We start from the raw sequence: 12440 nt of genomic DNA, 5'->3' as shown, positions 1-12440 counted from the left end.
ATATATATATATATATATATATACACACACACATACATATAAACATCCATTGGTGTACATATAGATATACATATAGGCACATATACAGTCCACCTTTCATGGCGGGAATAACAATTATGCAAAGGATGTGCGGTATACAGTTATGTAATAATATTGCACAGTCTTGTGTGAAATGCATTGAAGGTGTTCTCAGCCCATGTAGCTTTAGCAGGCTTCACTGGCTGCAACACTGCAAACCTAACAAATCACACCCACAGTGTTTAACCACCACATGTCATATTCCAACCTACATACAAATATGCACATAACAACCTTCATGAACAAATATATGTCCACCCTTCACAAACAGTTGCAGTATGTCCCTTGCTCTATGCACATGTACAGATGTTAATATATCTGACACAGATATATTTCTCCATATGTGTGTGCCGTACACACACAAGGTTCACACTGTTGTAAGTCCCTGGACCTCACGCCTGACCTGTTGGCCTTGCTGCAACATGAACAGATGTCACATGTGAGCCCACAGTAATATTAGAGGGTGTATATATAGCTGCAAATGCTAGATTAGCATACTAGCCTGGTACAGCAGTTGCCAATGCTAAGCTACACATTAATATGAGTATCATGCATGTGTTACTCTGTCACATCCATGTTTATATAGCTGTATGCACTACTCCCCAAACAGCCATTGTCCACACTACTGTATAGAACACAGATAACATGGATCAGATGTTTGACATTTAATGCTGAGCTACATATGTCACAGTTATGTCCCACTGCACACAGCTGCACACTGATTTGTCAATGGCAGTAGTTATGCAGGGCATCTGTGCATAGATACATACTGCTGCCACATATTGAAGTTTCAAAGTATGTAGAGTACTCTTCAAAAACATCTACTACATGCCAGTAAATACATATCTGTTACATACCTTTCCTTTGTATGTGTTGGTAGTATTACGTTCCCTGTTTCTTTGGCTTTTTTTTTCTGCTGATGTGGGTGTGTGTGTCTCTCTCTCTCTCTCTCTCTCTCTGTCTCTGTATGTCTCTCTCTCTCTCTCTCTCATTATCTGCAATGGAATGATTGCGTGTGTGGGCAGCAAGTACAGCCTACTTTTATAGGTATCTGCACATGTGCATAATTGGTGGCCACCATTTAGTAATTGCATGCAGCCTGCTGCATGGTAATTGCAGTACTCACTGTCATAGCAACCCAATGCTATAAATTGCTAAGTCAGGTAGGCATAGCCCTTTCAGCTTTCCAAAGTGGGGCCCATGCTTGTTTGCTGTGGACACCGTTGTTTAAGTCAGAATGTTGGTATAGTTCTTATATCTGAAGCTATGGATGTAGCCCATTAATTAAATGTTGTACTCTGACCTGAATGTTGCCACTTCCAGTACACAGTTGTCAGTGTAGAATTGTACTCACCCCTACAAATGCTAACACAAGATTCATGGGAGTATGTAGTTTCTTTTCTGCTTATACAATTAACTGCCATACAAAAGTAGTTATTGAGATGTATTCATTTGGCACATGAACTGTTTGTGAACTGCTATACTGTGAATATTAATGTACTCACTTCTGCACAGTTTGTGCTTTTTATTGTTGACATTAGCAAAGGATGCTCAAGAAAACTGGACATTTCCAGTACTGAGTATGCCTACCTACATCCTTGGTAGACCCTGAACACACAGGTATATTGTACATTTGGGAAGGGATGCAGACATACAGAGAGCATTATGTATTATTGTGTGAATGTTATCTTGCTGGACTTAAAGGGTTGCTGTGTACCTGTTAGTTTAGCAAGATAAGTAGTCTGTCTGCATAGCTCCCAACTGTGGACCTATCCAGATGGTAGCCAGACATTAGGCTGTTATTCTCTGTCTGTGCAACACACAGGTCTTTTTAGCACTGGTACAATGGCATTGTTACAGTTGTTTGCTACCAGTACATGGCTACATTTGGTATTTCAGTGTTGTACTCCTACATAAGGGTATGCTTGTGGAACTCCTTCCAAAGCTATTTGCACAGTGTGTAACAGCAGAAAAGCTGATATGCCTGTGTGTTTCTGCCTCAGCCAGACCTCTGAAACACTCAGGTACATATTTGAACAGAGTGAGGTAAAGGTAGGTAAAAGTGAGGTACACCTTCAAAATATTAAAGACAGTAAGTGGAAACTTTGAGAGAACCAGTGCATATGGATTACTACACCTTTTCTGAAGTACAAGCGGTGTGTAACTCCTACATATTGTCATTATTCATTAGGTGTAATACCCCACCTTTCTGCCTAACGTCAGTACTTTTCAGGGGATTCAGAGGGACACAGCTAACATATGTTTCAAAATCAGGGACATCCCTGAAATGTAGTCACAGTTGGGATGTATGTCCTCTGCCCTAATCAGATATGCCACTGTTTGTTCTGCTATGATACTGTGTGGGGGTTGTAAAGTGCTGATGTAACATTATTTCCTGCTAGAATGGCTGGTCCTCTTATCACAGTCATGTAATGCAATTCTACAACAACTGCTGGTAAAGTTCCACAGAACAGGTTTTGTGTTATGGCATTACTATTTTTCCTTTACATTTACTCATTCTGATGCATGAGATCTCCATTTCAGCAACAACCTGCTGTATATCTACCGTGGCTTAGTGGTACTTCATGCAGTCTAGTGTGTCTGACGTGCGGGGTTCGAGACTGACAGAGGTGTTTTATTTTGCTGCTGAGCAGAACAAGGGCCCTCACATGCAGGGTGACTAAGGCACTTTAAAGCAGTTGTAAGCGGGTTTGCGCGGGTTTGCGTGAAGCTTAGCAATACTTAGCTAAGGACACACAAGCGCACACTCGCGCAAACCCGCTAACTACTGCTTAAAAGTGCTTACTCCTGCTAACACTCGCGCTCATTTCTTTGAAAGAAAAGAAAATGGGGAGATGGGAAAGTGGTGAAAAAAGGGCACAAAGAGGGAAAGACAGTAGAGAAAACAGCTCAGGATGTGCAGGACAGATGTATGAAAGGACCATAGCTGCCCATTTCTTTTACAGCAACAGCTGTGCATATGCAATAATTTTGGAGGGGAAATATGAAACCTTCGACCCCTGAGAGAGGGGTGAGGACAACAAAGTATGTTGTACTGCCAATTAAATTACATTTTATATGTCCAGCAGACATGTGTGCAAAATGGGCAGCTATGTATGGGGCATCCTTTTTTTTTTTGGAGCAGATTGCCCTTTTTTTTTTTTCCAGGTGAGAGTGGAGTGTGAGGTAGGCGATGTAGGTATATTTGGGGAGGTAGGTTGGGGAGGTAAACAGACAGGACAAACAAGATGCATACAGGGATGGAATATGACACATGTGGGGGGGTGAACAACATTGACGGGGAAGGGTGTTTGGAAACCGCAAGCCCATGAGCCCACAGATGGCAACAGTGGAACTGAGATCCCCACCCATGGGCAGTCACCACTGCACCTTCACAGCCCAGAGGGTGGCTGTGCTGGGGGCTGTGTAGGAGGGGCAGGCTCACTCATGAGTCACACCATTCGTGCCTCAAGCTGGCATAGAGGATCAGTGACAAAACGCTCGATCTCTCTACGCACCACAGCCCAAACCATTCAGAGGGTGAGAGGTGGCCCTCCTCCGCCCACACTTGCACGAGGGGAACGAGCCCCATCCCCTGCAGCACTTCCACCCAAAGGTGGTACAGGCCCAATGGAGGAGGAGGTCCCGGGCTGGGCACCAGACCTGCTGGTGCCAGGTGCCATTGCCAGCTGAGGTGGGACAGGTGGGTCTGCTGGGACTGGCCTTCCCATACATTCTATGTTTAGGAGGATTTAATGACAATATGGGTTGGTAACAGCCAACAGCATTCCAAATTAGTTGTAACAGCATGCAGTAGTATTCCCATTAACCCAACACACCAGAGTTCCAACAGTAGAACAGCAAGCATAACACATGCATATATAGAACAACAGTGGACATTCCAACAGCATGCAGGATTAGTTGGTGGCAACAGGCCACCAAGACCGTGGTATTTGAACAGGGCATATGCATCAAAGTAAATGCAGATATTTATAAACCAATAGGACATATATCCCAACAAATGTTTTGAGATTAGACATACCCATTGAGGTGTGGAATTGCATTGTTTATGCACATACAGTAGGGTGTAAAAAGATACCTCCATTAACAACTTATATATACTTATAGTTTACACTACATTCCTATTGACTGCAGGTATATATCCCCTACATGTATTATTACAATAGGCAATGTCCGTTAAATTGTGAAATGGGTTTTGCTAGTTCTTTATATACCTGACCTGTATCTGACATACAAACTGTCCAGGATGCAGATGTTACTGCTACGTATTTATATATTATATTTATATATCTACATATCTAGATGTGTTCAGGTGACATTATCAGTCATATTTTAACAGCCCCCTACATTTCTAGCAGCACACTGACATTTCTGGGGAACACAATAACAAGCTACTCATGTGCCAGATTAACCTGTACATGTCGGCCATGAACCAACAGTTGAGGACTTTATATATGCTTAACAGCTACTGGCACTCCCTTCATCCACTTTATATGGGCCTACCCAAGTGTGGGTTGACAGCGCTTAATACAACAGTACTATTTTTATAATGCAAGAGTACATCAACATATCAAAGAAAGTGACATGGGCACACTCCAGGAATTATACCTTTATTAATTACATAACACACTTTTCAAGAGGATCTCTCATTTATTTGATATAACAGTGCATGCAGAAAACTTATTCAAGACTTATTATACCTTTATTAATGGGTTACAATGCTCTTTTTCAGGCTCTCTCACTTATTTTATATAACAGTACATGCAGAGAAATTATTCAAGAATTATTGTACCTTTATTAATGGGTTACAACACTCTTTTTCAGGCTCTCTCACTTATTTTATATAACAGTACATGCAGAGAAGTTATTCAAGACTTATTATACCTTTATTATTGGGCTACAACACTTTTTTCAGGCTCTCTCACTTATTTTATATAACAATACATGCAGAATAATTACTAACCTGCCTGGTGGCGCAGCCTTAGCAGCCTATCTGCATAGGCTTGCTGATTCACAGCACAGACACATGCAGCTGTGAAGTAAATGAAGTGATATTGAGACATACCTATCCATAATATAGACTACAATAGCAATTCTTACATACTTCATTCAATGGCTACCTACTCAGTAGTGGGGCATTTTCCATCCCATGGGCCTCCTGTAGCCACTGGTTCAGTCGGTCCTCCTTGCGTCTCTTCAGGTCTGAGTAGTGGTGTCTGACCTGCTCACCAGTCCGAGGGATGCCTGTGGCACTGGTGAGAACATGAGCTAGATGGTTCTAGGCTTCTGCTTTGTATTGGGTGCCCTGGAACTGGCCCTGCAGGAGTCTCTCCTCATGATTATGGATGAGGAGCCAAACCATTACTTTTGACTCCTCAATGCCCTAACGTTGCGCTCGAAATCGAGAGCCCTCTCCAACACCGGCCATGCTGACTGCAGATGGGAGCTACAACCAGTTATGGCAAGTATTCCCACCTATGGAGCTTAAATATGCCTCATTTCCTGCACTTATCTGTGATTGGCCGGTTTTGAAAAAACTCAGCTGAAAGCACACCTGCTTAGCAATGGGTAAACTTCCATTGATATGTATGTGTGTAGAAAGTGCATGGTCGTGAAATGCTGTCATGGCTTAGTGGTTTAGTACTGTGATTATGGTGCACAGCATCCCGGGTTTGAGCCCTGTCATTGCTTTGGATTTTACTACTAGCCAGACCAGCTAGGAGGTGTGGCTGTGTTCAGCTTTGCCCGACATTGCTCGACGTTGCTCGACATTGCTCAACATTGCGCTGGTTTGTGCGGTGCGCAGCTTCATGCAATCACATTTCGCAAGTTGGCGCGATGCACAACATCACACAAACCATGCTCTGTTTGCGCTAGTTGGCGCAATGTGCACCTACGTGCAAAACATTTGCGCTAGTTAACGCAGTGCTCAGCTACGAGCAATTACATTTAAATATGCTTAATACTGGTTAACTTTGCTTAGCAGTGTTTCACATTGCTTAAGATACGTTACTTATGCATCCATCAGTATGGATAACCATTTCACATTCTTATATATATATATATATATATATATATATATATATATATATATATATATATATATATATATATATATAATTCATTCACTACTACATAATCCATTTCAATGCTTTTTACAAAAATTTCAATTTTAAATGTCAGGAATTATTTTTATATACAGATTTCTTACTGAAGATAGAAGGAGGAGTGGTGGGACTCGAACATGGAATGCCTCCTCTTTGTGCGAAAGCTCTCCCACTGCGCTATCGCTATTTTCCTTAATTTGTATATTTTTTTCTTGTTATCCTCTTCGGTGTCTATGCTGCTAACTGTAGCTAAGCAATGGGTAAACCCGCGCAAACGCGCACAAATACGGGCAGCTATATCGGGAATATTAAAAAAAAATAATAAACGTTTTACATTTTATAATTGTGCAGGGGTTTAGAATGTGGGGAGTGTAGTGTTGGATATGTACACATTTGAGTGGACTTGCTCATGTAAGTTGACATTTCTCGATTGAGAGACTTGCAGGGGCATGGATTTTTGGACTGCTCGGCAGTTCGACATGCCCCCTGCACTCGTGCGCTCTCCGTGTTAGCCTTAGAGCTGAAGCAGCACACCCTCATGAATATGCAGGGCGCGCTGCCGTCTTACTCTTAGACTGCAGTTTCCGTGTAAGACTAACTTAGTCTTACACTAAAGGTTAGTGAATCCTGGGGTGGGTGTTTATTTGATTCAGTAAAGCAGGTCATAAAAAATAAATACAAAAACAAAACACTCCATATTATTATTTTAATGTAAAAGCTACTAAACTTGGACAAGTCAAGTTTCACTGACCTGTGTTAATATTAAATTTTCACATATACTGCTTATTGAGTAGAACACATCTTTAGCAAATGGACACTCAATTTCTCTCCCTGCCACGCATTTCTAGGAAATTAACTAAACCCGGGTCTAAATTCTGGAATTCAGCACTGCACAGCTTCTACCTTTTTGTAAAAACTTTCAAATCATCTCTATTTGCAGAGACCTCATGTTAATGTATAAATGCTATAGCACAACTACATTATGGTCACTATAATGTCCTGACAAATAACTCTAAGGTCAAAATCACATCTTGAATAATCAAAGTATACCTTTAACATACTATAGTTTGTTTTATTTTATGCTGCAACTAAATTGTTAGTGAAAATCAGCCCACATGGCCCATTCCATTGACTATGTTATGATCATTTTAACTTAATGTGCGCATGTTCATAATATGGCTACATAAAAATTACTGAGTAACCTTATCTGTGTATATTATAAAACTGCTTTATTAAAAGTTGTGGGTGAATCTGAACGGGTAGGATGGACTGAACAGTATTCTAGCTCTGCATTAAATAACAATAATATTTAAAATAATTTTCTGTTTTTCTTTTACGTTTGAGTCCCAATGCCTACCTGAACAAAGTTAAGTGCATGAACTCAAATTTGGCTAGCTACTGAAATGTTGATACTCAAAATGACAAGTGCCATTAGACTGAAAAAAAAAAACAGGATTGCAAATGCAGAAGTGTGACTCTCGAACATTGCTCTTCTCCTTTAAACTTCTTTTTTGTAGAGAACAAGCCCCTCTGCACCCCTCATTGTGGGAGGCAAGACCCCCCACCAGCCACCAAACTTATATATAACTTCTCCTCTCTGTCTTGTTCCAACCATCTTTCTGCCCTAGCTTGTTCCTCTAATCTCCTTCTACACTCCTTCTAGGACTCTCTGAAATGCAGACCAAGACTTACTACAAATCTAAAACCTAATAGCAAACTCGATCAAAACATCTACAGCTACTACCCTACCATTTCTTGGAACACACTCCCATTGGAAATTAGATCACTTAAACAATTCAAAGAATTTAAATCAGTCACCAAAAACTACCTACAAAGTTGCTGGTCATGTCACTGCACTCACCCTCCATAAACTGTCTTCCAGTCCAACTTAGCTTACTGTCTGCCATCATTTTTCACTTCTGTTATGTGTCATCTGTCTTAGTTGTCTTGTCTAGGTAATTGCCTGTCACTCTATCTGACATATACTTCTACTTATATACTACCTGTATAATCTTCACTAACTGTAACTACCTTGGCTGTACTTACAAACTTTGTATACTGTTTCTGCACATATCTTAAGTTAAATATCAAGTTAAACTCTGTAAATTTTTATTCTTTTTACTGTTCCAACTTGAAAATGTAAATGTTTTGTTTATAATAATATTTTCATTTACAATTATATTGCAAATTTGTGCAGCTTTTCTCCCAAGGCCCCTGCAGAAAAAAAAGCTATCAGCTCAGCTGGGCAAACCTGGTCAATAAATATAAAATAAATAACATAATAATAAAATAATAATAGCAACTCTGAGATTGCCATACCTTGCATAAAAGGGAATATTCCGTGAAATGGATATCTTGGACTTGTATCTAAGTCTGTTTTTTTGATCATTCAGTCTACAAGTTTCTGTACTCAGTCTAGCTGGTCTTGTCATTTCAAATAGATACCCCAGAAATTTACATTACCTCTGCATTAAACAACCTTTGTTCAGAAGCATACAATATACAGGTAGGCACCGGGGCTCAAACTTGAGGGGAAAAAAAGGATCAAAGTCATCTGTATGGACCAGAAATCACAAATTACCTCTGAAGACAAACATTTATGTCTATTATGTCAAACTGGTTAACAAAGAGCAACAATGCCAATACATAAATAAACCAAATCTTCTATTCTGCACACAGAAGATTACCTGCTTATCACATTTTGGTACCTTTAGGTATAACGTCAGTGATAACCCAAATTAAAAACATTTTGACTTTACTCTGCCTGCCAAAAGACCATATCTTTTATTGTCTACCATTATGTTATTTGCCTCATTCTGGAATGTTGAAAGTACAGAGCCTATGTATTAGAAATTGCATTTTGCTTCTCTGTGACCACTGTTAATCAAAGTCTGCTTTTTATAACAGAAAGACCAACATTCTCCAATATAATACCATATCAAGAATTTCTTGAGGGGTCAACTGCTGTTCTGTCATGTGACGTGGAAGGAATTCCTCTACCTGTTGTCACCTGGCTATACCAGGGTCGAGATGTCTCCTTAAATAGAGATGGTATGTTAAAAAGAGAATAATGCTCCTGAAGATATATCATAAGCACACTAGTTTAGTACACCTTTCAGGCTAAATATCTATTATACAGTGTCACTGCATTTTTATAAAGTGATAGTTACTTTAGGAGGTTGTATTTATTTATTTATTTTTAATTTAACAGGAATAGAGCTCTGAACCAGGTAGATCATTTTCAGGCTCAGCTCAAGACAAAAAACAGAAGAATTAGTTGCACAATAAGTTACAAAAGTTGTTGTCATAGAAGTATTTTATAGTTAGAAAGTTTAAGACCTTGTGGCGAGAGCTGATATAAATTACCAAATTCAGTTAATTGTTGCTTTGTGCATTAATTAATCAGGATTTCAGGTGGGGGTTGTGTGACTGAAGGGAAATGGGGGATTTTCTTTGAATAAAGTTTTGAGCAGAAATGAATGAATAAATGACAATGAAAACAGGTCAGTTAATATATGACAGATAAGGAATTTGAGTAAGTGTAGTCAGCTTGTATGGCTGATAAATTAGGATGAAAAGGTATGGATAGGGATGACGGGATGGTGCATTAAACAATGGCAGAGAAGAGTTTAATTGTTCATGTCACAGATGTGTTATTCAACAAAAATAGCACAGACTCCACATGTTCTATGAACAGAAAATGTGGTACTGCGGTTTATTACTATGGTTTGCACTGATTGTATTTAAAAGACTAGTGAAAACAGCTATATACAAGCACAGAATTATTACGGAACCCAGTAATGTACACCAACAAAGCAGAATTGAATAATTTCATAACAACAAGGATTAAAGAAAGTAGCTACTATGTAACCATAATAATAATCCCACAGACCCATGACTTTAATAAATATCTGAATATGTTTACATTTGTGGTATTCATGCAATTAAAATATTATTTAAAACAACATCCCCTAATTAATCTCCATTTGCTTATTTAGGGTCTCAAAAGATATACGTACTAGTGGTAAACTTGATGTCAGTCTTTGATAATGTTAACAGGTAAATTGTAAGGAGTAATGAGGCAAAGAGGGTTTTCCATGTAACTTAGTCAGTGTAATTTCTGCTTTTTATTCATCTACGTGGTCAAGTGAAGATCTCCAGAAAGGGTCATATCACTCAAGAAATAGTAACCAAAGAATGAGTAAAGCAGTAATGCTCATTAGCCTACTGTTTATTATTTATATTGATGACCTTTTAGGGGATTGGAAGAAGTAATTGCAGACATTCCAAGAAAAAGTAGGAGATTACATGCTGCTATTGGTTACGCAAATAATTTCTGCTCTTAACTTTACAAGCAATAATGCTCAGGCAGGTCAAATACCTAACGGAGATTATAAAGATGTTAGATAAAGTAATGCCAATAAAACAAAACTGATGGCAAACAGGAAAGTCATACTGGGGAGCAAACAGAGGAAGTAAAGAGTCTTAGTTATCCAGGAATGCTTCTGTATAGTAATGGTTTGTGTTTTAAACAGAAGGAACATCTGACAATGTGAATGTACATAAAGCACCGACATTAAATGCTGTAAGAAGAGTGATACCTACTTTAAATAGAGAATGATATAATTTGACATTATGTCCTACATGCATGGACAGATAAATGCTTTAAAAATTAACTGTTCCGATTGTGCATTTATTTTCATTTGTAATGATGTAATCAGTGAATGCTAAGTATACAAGGCATTCACTACATTGTTCCTAATTAATTTATCTCGGTCTTGTTATAAACTAAGTTGCATTTTCACACCAGTTTATCAACAAAGTAACAAAGTTTTCATAACTCAGTTGCATTTGAACACCAGGATGTCTTTGTAAATAGATTAATAATTCAAAACACTATGTAAATGCATTTTCAAGAATACACTTATGAATATAAAGCTATTTCCAAATTACGTGGTTGCTTTCATTTTTAAAAAGAACACTCCAGTCACTTTTATTTTATGTTATTTACTAATCTATTAGCTATATTAGAATGCAATGAGCATGTGTATGTGATAGTGTGACCTGCTGTGCTGTGGCCAAGGATTTTCCTGACACTTTTTTTTTTTTACCAGATCGCTTCTCTTTGCTTCCAAACCACTACCTCAAAATCCAGTCCATTCATAGATCTGATGGCGGAACCTATAGATGTGAAGCTAGAATTCCAGACAGGAATGAAGTGGAGTTTAGGGACATATCTGTAGTGGTTAATTGTAAGTGGTATCTTCCTTAAGCACTACTCCATTTGTTATACTTTTTTATCTGTAAAATGCCTTCGATTATTTTTTTATTAATGTTTCAATTCTGTAACTGCTGTATAAAAGGTGCATTTCATGTCTTTTATTTGCTTGCCAGCAGAGTGCCCTGAGTTTTTACAGACACAAAGTAAGTGACATAATACATATCTGTAAAAGAGAGAGATTCAAATTCATTTTGTCCTATTTGACTTTACTAAATGTCAGCCATCCAGATGCTGCTGTCTCTAATAATCCTGATATATGGTATATATCATATACAAAAAAAAATATATATATATATATATATATATATATATATATATATATATATATGTATATATATATATATATATATATATATATATATATATATATATATATATATATATATATATATATATATATATATATATATATATATATATATATATATATGTATATATATATATATATATATATATATATATATATATATATATATTATATCATATAGAGTATGGTATGCAACCTACCACCCATGAACACACCATATTCTTACGTATAATCATAAATACACAGTGTTTCCATGGATAACTTTGCCTCTTCCTCCATCCCTCCACAACATTCTAACATCATTAATTTCTAACTGTTCTGCCTCAGAGGCCACCATTACCACAGTAGAAAGGGTACGATTATATCCGTTTTCCTGAACAGTCATACTACGTCAGACCATCCACATACCTCACTCCTTATTCATAAAATAATTTATGACCTTGGAGTTACTATAATTTCTTGGGATTTGTGAGGAAGCCTCTTCATGTAAAACCTATTCAAACAAGCTAATCAGTTATTATTCATTGTATATTTATATTAATCAAATTGAAAGACTAATAGCACTATGTGTAATGATACTTGATGACACAGCAAACTCTGCTATTTTCTAAACAATCGAGCAAAAATGTCTGTAAGTAAAACACAT

The 12440-nt window shown here is 37.9% G+C and overlaps 1 protein-coding gene across 1 annotated transcript in view; it reads left to right on the top strand.

Moving 5' to 3' along the window:
* LOC122808455 (neural cell adhesion molecule 1-like) overlaps positions 1–12440 on the top strand; it is a 261490-nt gene that overhangs the window by 79951 nt on the left and 169099 nt on the right. The window contains exons 3-4 of the mRNA XM_044079415.1: positions 9114–9257; positions 11321–11458. Coding sequence (XP_043935350.1) covers positions 9114–9257; positions 11321–11458 — 282 coding nt within the window. The remainder of the gene's footprint in view (positions 1–9113; positions 9258–11320; positions 11459–12440) is intronic.

Source organism: Protopterus annectens, chromosome 8.part0 (assembly GCF_019279795.1).
Source record: "Protopterus annectens isolate FY-2018-M chromosome 8.part0, PAN1.0, whole genome shotgun sequence".
NCBI lineage: Eukaryota > Metazoa > Chordata > Ceratodontiformes > Protopteridae > Protopterus > Protopterus annectens.
Note: the sequence above shows the minus strand (reverse complement) of the source record. Positions and strands in the feature narration are given on the sequence as shown.